The 19,406-nt window shown below is 32.2% G+C and overlaps 2 protein-coding genes across 2 annotated transcripts; both read right to left on the reverse strand.

The window, feature by feature from the left end:
• Window positions 1-5,521: 5,521 nt before the first annotated feature.
• On the reverse strand, window positions 5,522-8,183 carry LOTGIDRAFT_228867 (hypothetical protein; the record flags this gene model as incomplete). The annotated part of the gene is made up of 3 exons (XM_009059932.1): window positions 5,522-6,709; window positions 7,034-7,182; window positions 8,176-8,183. The coding sequence occupies 3 exons, from the start codon at window positions 8,181-8,183 to the stop codon at window positions 6,549-6,551; spliced, it is 318 nt and encodes a 105-aa protein (XP_009058180.1). The 3' UTR covers window positions 5,522-6,548.
• A 2,529-nt stretch (window positions 8,184-10,712) lies between these two features.
• LOTGIDRAFT_153937 (hypothetical protein) lies at window positions 10,713-15,061 on the reverse strand (the record flags this gene model as incomplete). Its single annotated transcript, XM_009059933.1, has 2 exons — window positions 10,713-11,428; window positions 14,839-15,061. The coding sequence occupies 2 exons, from the start codon at window positions 15,059-15,061 to the stop codon at window positions 10,713-10,715; spliced, it is 939 nt and encodes a 312-aa protein (XP_009058181.1).
• Window positions 15,062-19,406: the final 4,345 nt, after the last annotated feature.

Here is a 19,406-nt window from a genome sequence, read left to right on the forward strand (position 1 = left end):
TCACAATCTGTTCTGGTTCCTAGGTTTTTTCAGACATTATTAAATGCAGAAATTACACAGAAACATAAAGATTTCAGTTGAAGTATGGTGATCACTTGGATCAAATTTTTTAGAGACATCTTACATCCTTGGTTAGCAGATTCCTTGAAATTTAACTTTCATCTTCTTATATCTCTTTTAATCCCATTTCATTCACATTTTTCTGGTAAATTATTGTGATCGCAAGTGCTAAATTTAGTATATTTAACTTGTGAGCAAGGTAGTGTTAATATAATTTTGATCAGATTTCAATGAAACTTGTATGCATATTGGTCTTCTTTTGTTTATTGAGGCCTCAGTATGCTACAGGCTGTGCTATTAAAGATCAGTTAGAAATCGAAAAAGAGCAGGCTAATGCGACTGTCCTCATTATAACTTGCATAGCAATGCCCATCTTCAGAAAAGGAAAGTAGTATGTAATATTTCATTCATTTCATTTTTATAAGCCGTTTCCGTCCATCAACGTTTCTTGTGAGCACTGTAGAGACTACAGTTTTTATCCGATTTTGATAAAACTTGGTGTGATGCTTTAGATTGATAAGATCTCGGTCAAGTTCGAATTTGACATATTTTCGATGAACGGTTTTTGAGATATTGCCCTTGACTTAGAACGCCTTGAAATTTGATAAAAATTGTTCGTGAGCAGGATTGAAGCTACAGTTTTCATCCGATTCTGATGAAACTTGTCAATCGATTCTGATGAAACTTGGTGTGATCATTGGAATTGATAAGATCTCGGACAAGTTCTAACTTTACGCATTTTTGATGAACGGTTTTTGAGTTATTGCCCTTGACTTTGTAAAAACGCGTCAAAATTTGTTCGTGAGCACAATAGAAGCTACAGTTTTCAACCGATTCGGATGAAACTTGGTGTGATCATTGAAATTGATAAGATCTCATACAAGTTCTAACTTGATGCATTTTCGATGAAATGTTTTTGAGTTATTGCTATTAACTTACGAAAAACGCGTCAAAATTTGTTTGTGAGCACAATTGAAGCTACAGTTTTCAACCGATTTTGATGAAACTTGGTGTGATCATTTGAATTGATAAGATCTCGGACAAGTTCTAACTAGAGATATTTTTTGATGAACATTTTTTGAGTTAATGCCCTTGACTTTGTAAACACGTCAAAAGTTGTATTTTGCCCTTGATTAGAGCTGTGTGATTTAATTGGTTGTTGTATTTGGGTTATTGATATTGATTTTGAAAAATTTTGTGGAATTATTCAGCATAAATAATTTCTTCAATATGAGAAAATTCGTACTTTAGTCACTAAAGACTGTTTTATTATTTCTGACAGCTGCCAGTGGGCGTATGTTACCTTGCATCGCAAGCTATCTTTGTTTATTGATTTTCATAAACTTGACTTTAAACATTATGTTCAAAGCTAGGTATTACTAATATGAATTATTGACATGGCATGGCATTGCTCTTATTCAGGTCCAGAAAATTGTCAACCATCTGTATCATCTGAAAATCTTTTCACTGTTGTATTGATTGTAGTCACTTTCAGGCTGTGCTAATAGTGCTAGTGATAATGTCGATAAGGCCCTAAAAGTCTAACAGCCTACAATTGCATAGGATGATATTATTAAATAGTAGGCAAACTGTATGTCAATTTTAACTTTAAAAAAAATTCTAATTTAAGCCTATCATGAATGATATGATAACTAAATTTTTAAATTAAAAAGTTTAAATATAAACTGAAAGGAACACTACCTTTTAGAATGAACATAAAGTATTACACTTTACCAATCAGACTATACATTAGAGGACACCAGAATCCCTCTCTAATTCAACTAATTATTGAAAAAGGCTGAAAACAAAAGTTTTTGTCAATAATTACCCGTGGATTATGAATAACTACTTAGGGATTCTGTCATATACTCTATTTAAGTCCACTTATGAATATATACTCTTATTAGCCAAGTTTACAAATATCAATTTTTATGATGTACCGGTAGTATTCTTTTATGTTTTTGGTGAAGAATTTATTGTTAATCATCTTGTTCTGTTGTAACAGATTTTGGTTATAGAGATAATTTTCACCACCATCCAGAATTCAGTCGTCCACCACCGAGAAGAATGAGATTTATGTGAGATGAAGATTGAAAATTTCAGGCTATTAAGTATTTGAATGTGTATTAAGTATTTGAATGTTAGACTGTGATAATGTTAAACATGTTACTGATGACAATCACAAACCAATTACAGTTTTTGTGGATTTGCAATGAATTGGATTTAATGTGAATTTTTTGTATCTGTGCTATTTTATTGATATTTTATTGTGATCAAAGCCTTCCAACTATATTCTTTTTAAGGACTTGCTAGATAATTATTTGAATAGATGTTTTGAAAAACAAAATGTTTGGTTATTTTGCTAGTGGAGTTAAGTTATATACTAAGGTGGTATGTTACATAAGGTGATTTAAGCTTTAAAGGGATTGTAAAGTGTGTTTGTTTTTTTAGCCTTTTTATGGGTATTGAGTTAACCGGAAATTGCCGATTTTGAATACAATAGGTGGAACATTTGGTGAATCAAGTGTAGTAAAGAGTTATATAAGGCAACGGTGAAGTGAAATGAGAATGATTTTTAGTTAGAAATGCCGCGATTTTGTAAGGGAAGATAACATATATCTGAGCGAGCCAGCTTTGGTGGCATTCTGACTCCACACAGAAACAGACTTTATTTAATATGGCATCCAAATATCACAGAAATATCCAAACATCATAGAGTTAAACAAGAACTTCGCCAAAGGAAAGAACAGTGAAAGCACTATCACCTTTCTCTTTTGTCCTCACACCCTAACCCTATCACTGATGCAGACAGATCTTCTTTATTTGATCCGGCTCAGAGTGCAGTGCAATCATGTTGTCTCTCCAGTGCCCTGTCTGCAATATTTTTATATAAAAGACCCTATATTGTCATGTCCACTTCACAACACATATATTAGTATGTTATTGTGGTATAGTCTAGTGGTACAATGGTTACGAATTCTCTTGCAGGAGCTACGTCATTTCCGGTTAACTCTTTCTGGAATTGCAGGAACCACGGGCATTGGACGAAGAATTTGAATGTCCTAAATAGAAGTCAAATATGTTACCGATACACATAAAAAGGCTAGAAAAACACTTTGCAATCCCTTTGATATCTACAAGTAAAGCTATACTTTGATGGTTAATCTTAATAGTGCAACTTGTGTCCCTTACTTCCAAATTTATGTCCTCTACACTTGTCCTTTTTCGTTAAAATTATTATACGCATTTATTAATGTAAATTATTTAAGTCTACAGTGTGTAGTTGCTTGTTGAAAATATCTGATGAGTTTTTTTATTCATGGTATGTCCATGAATTTATGGTATTTAAAGCCTAGGTGAGGAAAATTAAAATAACTAATCATAAATTCTCTTTGCTTGGTCTTTCAGTAAATTTCTTCATTTCCTGCAATATACTATTTGATACAGATCAACTTGTTATTTTGTACAGATCGACTTGATACTGTAACTTTTGCATTCAGATCCAGTTGTTACTGCAAAATGATGTAATCGTTTTATATCGCAAAAGTTCTTTGTTAAAAGATACACTTGATATTTAGAAATGTTTTTGGAAATGTGGACATAAATTGTCGTCGCCCCTGTTCGTCGGTCCGTCAATATTTCTTGTGAACACAATAGAGACTACAGTTTTTATCTGATTTTAATGAAACTTGATGTGATAATGTATATTGATGAGATTTTGGTCAAGTTTGAATTTGAGGGTTTTTTCGATGAACGGTGTTTATACGCCCACATAATGTGGACGTATATTGTCGCCACCCATGTCCGTCGGTCCTTCTGTCCACAATTGGCTTGTGAACGCGATAGAGACTACAGTTTTCATCTGATTCTGATCATTTATATTGATGAGATCTTGGACAAGTTCGATAGTCACGATTTTTCGATGAACGGTTTTTGAGTTATTGCCCTTGACTTAGCCAAAACGCACCAAAATTGGCTTGTGAACGCGAGAGAGACTACAGTTTTCATCTGATTTGAATGAAGTTTGGTGTGAATATTTATAATGATTAGATCTGGGACAAGTTCGATTTGGCTATCTTTCGATGAACGGTTTTATTGCCCTTGACTTATGAAAAACGTGTCAAAATTTGGTTGTGAACACAATAGAGAAGAACAGTTTTATCCAATTTCAATGAAATTTGGTGTGAATATTTATAATGATTAGATCTTGGACAAGTTCGAATTTGGCTATCTTTCGATGAATGGTTTTTGAGTTATTGCCCTCGATTTATGAAAAACGCGTCAAAATTTGTTAGTGAACACAATAGAGACTACAGTTTTCATCCGATTTAAATTAAATTTGATATGATCATTTATAATGATGAGATCTTAGTCAAGATTAAATTTGACAATTTTTCCCATGACTTAGTAAAAAACTAATCAAAATTTCTTAGCGATAGAGGTGATAGTTTATGTCAGAATTTTATTAAATAATGTGTGTTTGTTTAAATCAACAATATCTTGCACAAGTTAGATTTTTGGTATGATTTGACACAGATAGGGCGTATCTTGCTAGGCAACTACTTGTTGAGTTATTGCCCTTGACTTAGGTAAAACGCGTCAAAATTTGTTTGTAAACACATTAGAGACTACAGTTTTCAATTGATTTTAATGAAATTTGGTTTGATCATTTATATTAACGAAATATTGGACAAGTTCGAAGTTGAAGATTTTTCAATGAACGGTTTTTAGCTATTGCCAGTGATTAGGAAAAACGCGTCAAAATTTGTTTGTGAATACACTATAGAGACTACAGTTTTCAACTGATATTAATGAAATTTGGAATTATCATTTATATTGATGAGATCTTTGTCATGTTTGAATTTGACGATCTTTTGATGAATGAATATCCGTTGACTAAGGAAAAACGTGTCAAAATTTGTTTATGAACACAATAGAGACTACAGTTTTCAGATGATTTTGATGAAATTTGGTGTGATCATTTATATTGATGAGATAATTTGATGTATTTGGGTTATTGATATTGATTTTTTTAAATTTGGTGCAATTACTCAGCATAAATAACTGGCAGTAAATATATTTATCATTGAATTCAAACTATTATTGTTTATTTAATATAAGAAAATTCATACTTTAGTCACTAAAGACTGTTTTATCATTTCTGTCAGATGCCTTGCCCGACAAGCTATCTTATATAATTACACTTGATACTGCAAGAATATTGATACAGATGCACTTGACACTGCAAGATGTTATTTAATAAAGATACGCTTGACACTGCAAGATGCCATTTAATGCAGATGCAGTTGATACTGCAAGATATATGATACAGATTAACTAGATACTGCAAAATGTCTTTTGATACAGATAAACTTTATACAACATGACTAAATTGAATGAATATAATATGCTATAGAATTGGGTGTCTATCTTGTTTCACGTTGAAATATAATTGCTGATTGAAGACTAGTTTTATTACAAAATTAATTAATATACAATAATCAAAACAACTTCATGTATATAACTTATACATTACATTATTATCTATTTACGTTATTTTTCAATAAAAATAATGGTAAATATCCATCAAGGAAAATATACTAATTAAGTGAACAATCCAACAAGTGTCGCAAAAGGAACGTAGTCAATATTAAAATATTTGATTGTGGAGGTAAATATCCACGATGGAAATCTTTTGATTGTCGATGTAATATTTTGATTGGTAAATATCAACCTGGTTTGAATGTAAATATTTTGATTGTCAAGGTATTTATCCATTAAGAATCAATTGAAATATTTTTATTGACACGGTTATATTTTGATTGTCATGGTATTTATCCAGTAAGTACATGTGCATAAATTTGTATTGCCTTGGTTAATGTAAATATCCACCAAGTGTCAATGTAAATAATTTGAGCCAAAAAACTATCAAGTTCTGAAAATATTTCAACATCAAACCTCTCAAGAATTAACTAATACAAAGTACCTGATGACTGATGTAACTCTCTGAAAGAATTACCTGGAACATTGTAAAAACATATTTCCTGAAATGAGGCAGACTTGAAATTTCAATGATATGGACATACGTTAAATGGACAAATGTTGAATTCTATCAACAGCAGGACCGTTAATATCAACTTTAACAACTGGATTGTAATAACAATTAGTAGCTTGTTATATAACGATTTATTAAGTAATTAAATGGATGGGTCGATTTGTAGATAAAGTTTGAAAATGATGCTTCAATATATTTATTATTCAGATCTAGCTTCAATTATTTATTACCGACTAAAGGAACCCTCACATTGAAGAACAGTGTTATTTGAACGATTTTAAAAAAATTAACCCATAATAAAAATATTTTCCCAAATGTTTTTTCCCACACGAAAGATTATCTTTGTTCTTGTAATTTCTTTATATGTATCTGAATGTAGGAAACCAATTTCAATATCTTTATTATACAAATTCATCTTAGAGACAGGAACACTTTATTTTGAATTAACAACACTGTCATAAGGTGGTGGATCAGCTGCATACTCTGGGGGTCCAACTGGCTTTTCTGAATACGGTGAATAGCCCATATTCTGTTGTCCTGGATAAATTGGATAATTGACACCAGGTTGCATCTGAGACGTCTGAACACCATTATCTGTAAATCAAAACAAATAAGGGATCTATACATATGAAATAATACATATCATTTGTTTCTTTTTTTTTTAAATAGTTCATGCTGAGCTCAAGTCTTATAGGCATAAAGATCACCATTTCTGTAAGGTCAGCTTATACTGAAATGATTAACAATGCCTTTAGTAACAAACAACATGACTTCTGCAGACTTCGGGAATTACAGATATCAGGACGACGAAAGGAAAATCACTTCCGAAATACACCTTTTTAAGCCCCCTTTATACCTAAACCACGCAAAATATGGTGATTTTCAACCAGATGTATTTTGTGTGTCTTCTATACTTACTTCCATACGTAACCGTTGATAAGGGACCATTTTGTATAGTATTGGCAGTGCGTTGTCTCTTTCGGCAACATAAATATACACACACGCCAACAGTAATACCAACAAAAGCTGATATCCCACTACCTATCCCCCAGTAATATCTCCCTGCACTGAAAATATATGAATGAATCGATGGAGTATCATTTTTGTCGTTACTTAATATAAAATTAAGGTGAAATATTTAAATCATTCAGCACTTGAAGTAATGTGAATATATCAATAGGATATAAGTCCTTCCAGAACTAAAAGAAATGTGAATATCAATAGGATATAAGTCCTTCCAGAACTAAAAGAAATGTGAATATCAATAGGATAGCATTCCTTCGAGCACTAAAAGTAATGTGAATATATCAATAGGATATAAGTCCTTCCAGAACTAAAAGAAATGTGAATATCAATAGGATATCAGTCCTTCCAGAACTAAAAGAAATGTGAATATCAATAGGATATCAGTCCTTTCAACACTAAAAGTAATGTGAATATATCATTAGGATATCAGTCCTTTCAGCACTAAAAGAAATGTGAATATATCAATAGGATATAAGTCCTTCCAGAACTAAAAGAAATGTGAATATCAATAGGATATCAGTCCTTCCAGAACTAAAAGAAATGTGAATATCAATAGGATATCAGTCCTACCAGAACTAAAAGTAATGTGAATATATCAATACGATATCAATCCTGCCAGCACTAAAAGTAATGTTAATATATCAATAGGATATCAATCCTGCCAGCACTACAAGTAATGTTAATATCAATAGGATATCAATCCTTTCAGCACTACAAGTAATGTTAAGATCAATAGGATATCAGTCCTTTCAGCACTAAAAGTAATGTGAATATATCAATAGGATATCAGTCCTTTCAGCACTACAAGTAATGTTCATATCAATAGGATATCAGTCCTACCAGCACTAAAAGTAATGTTAATATATCAATAGGACATCAATCCTTTCAGCACTAAAAGTAATGTTAATATATCAATAGGATATCAGTCCTACCAGCACTAAAAGTAATGTGAATATATCAATAGGATATCAGTCCATTCATCACTAAAAGTAATGTAAATATAAAGATAGTGGACAACAGCCATATACGCCCACCACGGCATGCGGATGGTAAATATTCAAAATTTTGGGGCAAGGGCAATAACTCTGCTTCTAACGGTCGAAAATAGCTCTAATCCGAACTTGATCTTCGTTTTATGAATATGTCTACACATACCGAATTTCACTTGATTCCATCAAAAAATCTAGTTTTTAGAGCGTTTTCAAGCAAATGTTGACGGACGGACCTTCGTTTCATGAATATGTAAGATCAGCGCTAAAAGTAATGTGAATATATCAATGGGATATCAATCCTTCGAGCACTAAAAGTAATGTAAATATATCAATAGGATATCAGTCCTACCAACACTAAAAGTAATGTGAATATATCAATAGGATATCAATCCTTCCAGCACTACAAGTAATGTTAATGTATCAATAGGATATCAGTCCTACCAGCACTAAAAATAATGTGAATATATCAATAGGATATCAGTCCATTCATCACTAAAAGTAATGTTTATATATCAATAGGATATCAGTCCTACCAGCACTAAAAGTAATGTGAATATATCAAAAGGATATCAATCCTTCCAGCACTACAAGTAATGTTAATGTATCAATAGGATATCAGTCCTACCAGCACTAAAAGTAATGTGAATATATCAATAGGATATCAGTCCATTCATCACTAAAAGTAATGTTTATATATCAATAGGATATCAGTCCTACCAGCACTAAAAGTAATGTGAATATATCAATAGGATATCAGTCCTCTCAGCACTAAAAGTAATGTTAATATATCAATAGGATATCAGTCCTCTCGGCACTAAAAGTAATGTGAATATATCAATAGGATATCAGTCCTTTCAGCACTAAAAGTAATGTTAATATATCAATAGGATATCAGTCCTCTCGGCACTAAAAGTAATGTGAATATATCAATAGGATATCAGTCCTTTCAGCACTACAAGTAATGTGAATATCAATAGGATATCAGTCCTTTCAGCACTATAAGTAATTTTAATATATCAATAGGATATCAATCCTGCCAGCACTAAAAGTAATGTGAATATCAATAGGATATAAGTCCTTTCAGCACTAAAAGTAATGTTAATATATCAAGAGGATATCAATCCTGCCAGCACTAAAAGTAATGTTAATATATAAGATTTGAACGACATATAGAAGCGAGGAGCACATATAACAAAAGCACAAGACAATATTATGGAATATAACACACTTCTTTAATAAGGTTGGGTACATAACGTTTCAACACAATATACACGTGTCGTCATCAGATGTAATGGCAAGAGAATAAAACATAACAAAATATATACCAACAAGAAACAATATAGAGATTAAGAGGGGTAATAGATAAAAGGGGTAATAACAAGTGATTAAGAGAGACAATCAATGCGAAGTCATGAGGAGGTACCGAGCAAACATAAGCTAATGAGAAAGGCACTGGGAGGAGAATGGGAGAATGAAGGGAAGAAACATGTAAAGAATGTACTGTCCATTGTCGCGGTTGATATCTGGAAAGCGTCTCTGAATAGCTAGAGCTTCTCGAATTCGTCGTTGTTGCTTGTTAGGGAGGTTGGAGGCTATGATAGATTGGTCTTGCCATTGGATTTTGTTAATATCAATAGGATATCAGTCCTGCCAGCACTAAAAGTAATGTGAATATATCATTAGGATATCAGTCCTTTCAGCACTAAAAGTAATGTTAATATCAATAGGATATCAGTCCTGCCAGCACTAAAAGTAATGTGAATATATCATTAGGATATCAGTCCTTTCAGCACTAAAAGTAATGTTAATATCAATAGGATATCAGTCCTGCCAGCACTAAAAGTAATGTGAATATATCATTAGGATATCAGTCCTTTCTGCACTAAAAGTAATGTTAATATATCAATAGGATATCAGTCCTACCGGCACTAAAGTTAGGTGAATATATCAATAGGATATCAGTTCCCCCAGAACTAAAAGAAATGTGAATATAATATATGACAGGATATCAGTACTGAAAGTAATGTTTGTTGTATTCCCCACTTGCGGATTTAACCCAGAAGAGAATTGAATAGGCTCCGAATTTAATCATACATGCTTTATTATCAATCTTACAATCAGAACTACAATGGCGGGAATTCAATACATATTAGAGGGGTATTAATAATGACGTAATCATAGGCAATATGCATTTACCGTAAACATCTAAATAATTTATCTATAAATAGATATGCAAGACACTACAATCCCTCCCTTTTTACTTTAAAAGTAATGTATTGCTTTTAATTATTAAAATTTTAATTTTTAACCTTCTGCAATCATTATGTCTTGTGACAAAATATATAAATGAAAATAAACTATTATAAACAAACTTATTGTTTTCCTCTAAATAGAATCTTTTGCATACACAGTCACTTTAACCTTAACCTTGACCTGTCAATTGTCATACTTTAAAACTTCTACAATAATATTCACAACTAAAATAAATTATAAATCCTTATTTTGGAAACATTTAACATTTTACAAAAATATGAAAACATTCTCACAGATACACATTATGCAAAATAAACAAATACAAATTATTTATCCATCTTATAGTCTGTATATCTATCTGGCATTCTTTTAAGTCTAGTTGGTCTAGTGTTTATTTGAATTTCTGAATTTTGATCAGTTGAGTTATTATTTCCAATGTTAGAATTTGTTGTTTGAGATACGCTATTTGTTTCCTTTGTAATTTTATTGGACACAGTTTTATTTGGTGTTTTACACTTTTGACTAGATTTCACATTAGCACTTTTATAATTTTCACTAACATTTCTATTTTGATTATCACGATTTTGCACAATATTTTGATTTTTACGATTCACATTATTATCAAAACGGACTATTGAATCATCTTCAATAATATCATCTAAACTATTATAATCGAACACTGAATCCGAGTGAGCACCAGTTGGTACATTAACACTTTGAAAACTATTATTTCCACTTTGAGTCGTATTTAATTTCTCGATAAACTTTTTCACATGTGTTGAATTTCTTTTATAACGCACACCATTATTATTTTCAACAGTGACAGCACTTCCATATTTAGAAATAACACGATATGGGTTTGTTTCGAAATTTGGCATTAATTTGTTTTCAGGTTTCTGTTTCAATAAAACTAAATCACCTGTTTTTAAATCACTTTCACACACTTTCCTTTTCTCGTCAGTATATAGTTTCCCTTTTCCTTTTCTTTCGGAATCAACATCACGAATAGCTAACTCATCATGTTGAAAGTTCATGTCTATTTCTGGTAATTTCGTTCGCAATTTTCTTTTGAACATAAGTTCTGCTGGACTCACGCCTGTTGTACTATGAGGAGTTGTTCTGTACATCATCAGATATTTTGACAGTTCTTCTTTCCAGTCTTTTCTTTCAACTTGAGCTATTTTAAGTCTTTTAAGTAAAGAACGATTTTGCCCTTCGACCTCTCCATTAGCTTGAGGCCAAATTGGAGTTGTTTTTTTATGTTTTACATCGTTACAGTTTAAATAGTCTTTAAAAATTTCACTAATGAATTGCGGACCGTTATCAGTAGTTATACTATAAGGAAGCCCATGTATTAAAAACATACGTTTCAAACTAGCAATTATTTTATCTGTTGTTGTTGATTTCATCCATTCTACTTCGATATACCTACTATAATAGTCTACTACCACAAACAAATGATCTCCTGATGGTAAGGACAGTGTCATTAGATCTGCTGCGATATGTTGCCATGGACCATTTGGTAAATTTGTTGTGTTCATTGGTTCTGGAGATTGCGGTTGACCTACTATTTGACATGATTTACACGTTTTACAAAAATTGTCTACATCTCTATCAATGCCTGGCCACCAAACTTTAGATCTTAAACGACGTTTCATTAACACGATTCCTGGATGTCCTTCATGCGAAAGTTCTAATACAGTTTCACGTAATTTTTCAGGGATAATAATTCTATTACCACGCAATATCAAATGTCCTATAAAACAAAGTTCACTTCTAATAGCATTATAAATTTTATTTTTAAGTTTATACCATTCACCTGACTTAATACATTGTCTTAATTCACTTAACTCACTATCATTAGATGAAAGTCTCTCAATCTCTCTAGTTGATAAAGCTTTTGGAGTTGCTGTTTCAGCTACAAATTTCACATATTCATGATCCTCATTCGATGAATTCGTAGATACCATTTGGGTTAATCTTGACAAACAGTCAGCTATATTGTCAGATCCTTTAATATAAGGTACTTTAAATGTATAAGGTTGAAGCCTTAAAACCCATCTTTCTATACGAGCACTAGGTTTTGATCGTTTTGAATAAATAAATTCCAAAGGTTTATGGTCAGTTAGTAAATCAAATTCACTTCCATATAAGTACATATGAAAACGTTCACATGCCCATACTATTCCTAACGCTTCTTTTTCTGTTTGAGAATAACGTTTTTCAACATCAGTCAATGACCTACTTGCATAACTAATTATTCTATGTTCACCTTTCTGTTCCTGTATTAAAATAGCACCTACACCTGCAGGACTAGCATCAGTTATCACAAATGTTCTATCATTTCTATTGAAATATCCTAGGGTTGAAGCTTTAGATAGGCACTCTTTAAGTTTATTGAATGATTGTTCTTGTTCTAAACCCCATTCAAACGGTTGGTTTTTCTTCGTTAACTTTCTCAAAGGTTCAGCTATAGTTGATAAGTTTTGAATATAACGTGCACTATAATTCACAAGTCCCAAGAATGATTTCACCTCTGAAGCAGATTTTGGTTTTCTAACTTCTGTAACAGCCTTGATCTTGGAATCTGTTGGACCTATTCCTCTAGCAGATAATAAGTGTCCCATAAATTCTAATTGTGGCATATTAAATTGACATTTGTCCTTGTTTAAAGTTAGACCTAATTCTTGAATTCTTTGTAAGAGTTTTTCTAGTCTAATATTATGTTCCAATTCTGTCGCACCATGTACAATTATGTCATCAAATATATTTCTCACACCTTCACATTTAAAGCTTGTTGCATTACTCTTTGGTACATCTCTGGAGCACATGAAATACCAAACATTAGTCTTTTGTATCTATATAGTCCTTTATAAGTCACAAATGTAGTAATTGATCTTGATTCTTCTTTCAATTCAAGTTGATGAAAAGCCCATTTCACATCTAATTTGCTAAAAACAGTACTTTGGTTCAAATCATGTAATACCTCATCAACAGTTGGTATAGGATGTCGTTCTCTCACAATAGCACTATTAGCCTGTCTCATATCTATACAAAGTCTTATATCACCATTATCTTTTGGTACTACAACACACAGAGATATCCAAGGTGTTGGTCCTTTAACTTTTTCAATTACATTTAAGTTTTCAAGTTCATTAAGTCTCTTTTCTAGTTTTGGTCTCAAATTAAATCCTTCACGTCTCAATTGTTGTGCAACTGGTTTCACTGAATTGTCAATAGGAATTTTAATTGAAAATCTTTCAGTTTTCCTATACCTTCAAAACGTATTTAGTAAAAATGTCATTTATTTCAAATGATTTCTCCTGGACTGAATTTACCAAGTTTATTTGTAACACTCCTAATTTCATAGCAGAGTCTCTTCCTAATAATGAAGTTCCTTCACCTTCAATAACAACCACATCAGCTTCTATTGATTTATTTCCAATAGTCAAAATTGCATTGAATATTCCTCTCACAGTCAATGGTTTATCACTGCCATATGGATAAAGTTTTTTCTTAGTTAATCTACTAGTACACTTCACCTTGTTCTTCTTGAGTTTTTCCCATTCGGATCTTCCTAAAACATTACAACTTGCACCTGAATCAATCAGCATTTCAACATCTGGAACATTGCCAATGTTTACTTTTATTTTCGGTTGTTTACCAGTATCTTGCGAAGTAAAAACATAATCATCTTCATCTTCTTCTAAATTTACTGAATTAATATCACTGCTCATTCTCTCTTCTTCTTCATCAGAATCAACGTAGTTTACTCCAGTTTTCGATTTATTTCTTCTGAAATTCTTCTGTTTATAATTCTCAGGGCGACCTTGACTTTCCTGTCGTCCGGTTGCCTGACTTGATTGTCTAAATCGGTCATTCCGATTACTCCCGGTCGAACTTGTTTGATTGTTTCTAGTTTTACAACATTTAGCAAAATGTCCGTATTTTCCACATTAATACATTGTCGATGTTTTGCTGGACAAATTTCATCATTCTGTTTATGTCCTGGACTATCACAACGAAAACATTTAAAATCAGTATTCTGCCTAAAATTAGTCTTTCTTTGATCCTTCCGATAATGAATTCCATTTATTTCCGATTTTTCATCTGATTTATTCTTCTTGTCAAATACATCGATCTGTCTTGATGATGCTTCGCGGATTCTCGCAATATTCTGCAATTCCGTTAGTCGTAAATCTTGACCTTTTTCTAGAAGTTTTCTTCTCAAATCTCGTGATTTACAACCTTGAATTACTCGGTCAACAATTTCTTTCTCATCATGGAATTCACATGGAGCTATATTTTGACGTAGTCTTGTCACAAATTGATCAACAGTTTCTTCTTCAAATTGATAAAGTTTTCTAAACACGTGTCTTTCGTAAGGCGGATTACTCGGACCTTTAAAATGATCAGCTAATTTCTTCACAGTGACACTATAAACATTCTCACCTTCTCCTGGATCAGGGATTTCAAAAGTAAAGAAAATGTCCTGCATTTCTATTCCACCACAGTGCAACAATAACGATTTCTTTTGACGATTATCCGTGACTCCTTTACCTTCAGCATATAATTCAAATGAACGTAACCATTTCAGCCATCTTGTTGCTAATTTCGTCGGATCACCGGAACAATTAAATTTATCAATTCCACCTATTTCAGTTAATTGAGCCATTCTCTTCCTCCTTTTTAAAAGTTTTATCTTCTTTTAAAGTTTCACCTCGTCGCCAATTGTTGTATTCCCCACTTGCGGATTTAACCCAGAAGAGAATTGAATAGGCTCCGAATTTAATCATACATGCTTTATTATCAATCTTACGATCAGAACTACAATGGCGGGAATTCAATACATATTAGAGGGGTATTAATTATGACGTAATCATAGGCAATATGCATTTACCGTAAACATCTAAATAATGTATCTATAAATAGATATGCTAGACACTACAATGTTAATATATTAATAGGATATCAATACTTCCAGCACTAAAAGTTATGTGAATACTTTCAAACCAGAATTTTATTATACAAAGCAGAAATGCTTTGAACTTAAGATGCATGTTTGTCTAATCTTTATTATCTTGGGATACGTCATAATGATAAGAAAAACACGAAACCTTCCTCACAGTTCATACTGATTCATGAAATGTCTATGAAATTAATTCTTATTGATTGATAGGTTAATGCCCCATTTTTCCAGGTATAATTTTCAAACATGACCTTGAGGAAAACACGTGCAAACACTGGATCTTAATTTATATTTTGACATAAAATACTTACTAATTATACGAGGAATATGTGCAACATTTGTAATCTGCTATACCTGTATCATAACAACACCCATTTCTACAATATCGTGTTGACTGGTATATAGTTCCCTCATTTTGTGTACAGTATTCTGATAAACATACTGAAATAAGATTTGAAGGATATTTAGAAGCTCAGAGCACATATAACAGAAAACACATGGGGTATAACACACTTCTTTGATGAGTAGTCTTTGATTTTCTGCTATTCTTTTGGTTAACTATTTTCTAAGGCAAAAATCAACAAATGAGAATAAGGCCAAATAAAAAAAATTAATTGGTTATCGTCCTTGCTACTAGAAAAAGGCGGGTAGGGGGGGAGGCTTTTTTTTTTTTTTTTTTTTTTTTTTTGGGAGTCCAGTATTAAAGGAGTTGTCGGTATATATGAAATACTGCCCCATGCACGCCCTGCCCCATGCACACCCTGCTAGGGTAGAGGTGCATGGGATAGCATTTCCGTGCATGAATTCAAAACAAATTCAATTGTAATAACACTTTAATTGAAAACTTAACAATTTAATTAAAATTTTAACATATGAAACAATTAAATAAAACATTTTAACATATTTAACATTGATTAAGGTTAACTCATCATTGTGTTTTAAAGAATAAGGGCAATAACTCATTAAATATTTTTTAGATTTTTTTTTTTTTCAATAGGGTTCATCCTTGGGTGACAATGAATACTAACACAAAGTTTTAGTCAAAATCTGTAATAATTCATACCCGGTACTCAATATTATTCAATTTTGCTGATTTTCAAAAGGGTCCATCCTTGAGTGATAAAAACCTTCCAGAGTGTTCACAAACTAAATATTGAACGTGATTACGAACACTCACACCATGTTTTGTCAAATTCTGTACAGAATATTGTGTTTACCAGCAATTGTCGACTGATGGAAGGACCGACGAACATGGGCGACGACAATATATGCCCATTTCATGTTGGTGTATAAAGATTTTTTTCCGGATCAATGTGATCTAACAAAGTTTATAAGGTAAAGCTAATTTCAACCAATCAAAAAGTGGCATGTAGATTGCTTTCTAAATAAGAATCATCCATTGTGGGAGAAGGAAACTCAAAATTTGTTTGTTTGTGCCTCCCGTATATTCCAATCTAAAAAAAACATAGTGCACACGATCTATTTGAACGATTGATGTCGAAATATGTGGATGAAACATTCAAACTCACCAACTAGGACTTGGACAAATGATCGTCTGCATTCCTCCTAGTCCTGCAGCGGCTCGCTGTCAAATTTTCCGGCTACCAATTCTGAGTAGAATTCGGAAAGTGTCTTGTCGCTGGAGATGCAAACCCCACACCATGCTTTCAATAATGTGGGGTTTTTATCTTGCGCAATGCTAGCTACTACAAAATCCATTACATTAAATAAAAATGCGAAGACTATTAAGTAGGCTAGTTTAAAATGAATGCAGGATCAAAACAGTACTGAGTTCAATAACTTCAATGCGCAAGCGCAATGTCAAGGGAGGTAATTGTACCGGAAGCTTATACGGAGCATTCGGAACAGCATTGTTATTTCGATAAATTTGGACACTCGGCACGCTTTTTTAGACATTTTATGAGAAAATAAAAAATATATCGAGTCGGGCCGTTTTCTCCGGACGTGCGGGGACGATAACCAACTTTTTTTTTTATGTCGCCTAACCTTCACTTGGCATCAGTCAAAACATTATTCAATAATCATAAATCGTTGTAGACCATTTAAATGTTACTTTGGAAAGGTGAAAAAAAATTCTAAGAATCCGGGTCTTTATGAACAAAAAATGCCATATTACTCAATAGAATTGTAGAAAATGCTGAAAAAAACTTCCTTGCAGTAAAAAATGTCAAACGAGCCGTTGTCGATATCAACACCTTTAAAGAACAGTACAATAGAAGGGACATAAAATTGATAGTCTCAAACTTGGTCAACAAGGGTACATATTCATCAGTTGTACTTACCAGGTGCCATGACTAAAGAATGGAATATCAATGCATCTAAGCATGTTTCAAAATTACTAATCATCACTTAATTTTATGGATTTATTGAATTATAGCGGGATTTTTTTTTTAATAGTTTTGACACCAGGTAAGTCCTCTGATGAACAAAAACTCATTTTTAACAAGTTATAAAATAAGTTAGTCATCCTAAGAGGTAGTATTTTTTTCCTGGCCTGAACCAGGTATTATTTAAAGAACCTCACTTATACAGGATGTTAAACACCTTCATTGGAAGACGCTTTTAAGAGAGATTGCAATATAAGGTTGTGATATGCGTGACAAGAACTTTTTATAACAGATGTGTTGAAACTTAATTCTCTTATATCATGTGACTTTCTCGTTGCAAAATAGTGGCATTATGCTCATTAATTTTCCTTATCAAGAATCAAGTGTAAATTTGTTATTGTTCCATCAAATAGACCAAATTACACCTTTGTAGATTGAATGCCTTTGGAATACATTTATTTTTTGGTAAGATTTCAGATATAACTAATAAAACTTCCCTTGCAGATCTTTTTTAACCTATGAGATGACCAAAATTATTCTCCACGTTGTAAGAGGCACAAAGAAATACTTCTAAAAACCTTAATTTTATAATATCCTTTACAGTTATAACCAGAAAGAGAACACAATCACTAAATTGTTATCCGAATTACCCTGATTGGCCTAGAGCTTCTCCAGTTAACTGACTGTCATGCCGAAACATTCTACTTCTTAACCTATCGCTTTCTTAAAGCAACACAACCATGTATTAGAAATTATAAAAGATCGAAACAACATTAAAGAAAAATATTTCTGCATTTTTGACATTTCAGACATGTTGTGAACGATTTCATATTTCATTCATATGTCACATATCAAATTACAAATCTTAAATAAACTTCTTTCCATTTAATAAAAAAACGTTACCTACCTGTAAAAATAGAAACAATCAACACTATTCTTAGTATGTAATCAACCATTTTAGTCGCCATATTGTCCTTAATATTTTCTCGTTAACCTTAAAGGGCTTATCTGGTTATTATCCAAATTGATTAATCTCAACTACCCCGGGTTATTGAGTCTAATGTTCAATTATTACAAATTTCTCCTTAATATAAGGGTATATTTCTCAATCTCTGACTCAAAAAAAAGTAAAAAACAAACAGGTGATGTTGGTTTTCGTTATATAAAATATTCTTTACTTGTTATGAATAAAGGGGTCCCGTGTCACGTGATCACGCCTTTCTACAAAAACGTTTCAACCCAATGTTCAATTTATTGACCTTGTCGTTTAGATAAAGGATTGGTAATATTTTATCTTACTTATCTAGCCCCCCAAATGAAATCAATCGGTGTTCACATTAATTACATACATGACTTCAATTACGCAGCTTTTCTTGTTTGAAGCTGACAAAAACATATTTGAATATACAATAATAAACACTCGATTAAGCGATCTCGGAGTCTTGCATATTGATTGAGAACTCACTGCCTCCATAGATTTAGACCAGCATAATAACTTGAGGATAAAGCTCTTTAAAATAAACTAATGAAATTCATTTTAAAAGTGGGTTTTACTGGACTTTAGGACTGTGTTTGCTTGAAAAGATGTTGGTGTTGGTTGTTCATTTGAGGTACATGTAATCAACATCATCATCATCAGTTTAACCCTGGATGAAGGTCATATTGACATTGTTCTAAGAAATAACCCTTCTTCAAAATAAATT

The sequence above is a fragment of the Lottia gigantea genome (genome assembly GCF_000327385.1).
Source record: "Lottia gigantea unplaced genomic scaffold LOTGIsca_4, whole genome shotgun sequence".
NCBI lineage: Eukaryota > Metazoa > Mollusca > Gastropoda > Lottiidae > Lottia > Lottia gigantea.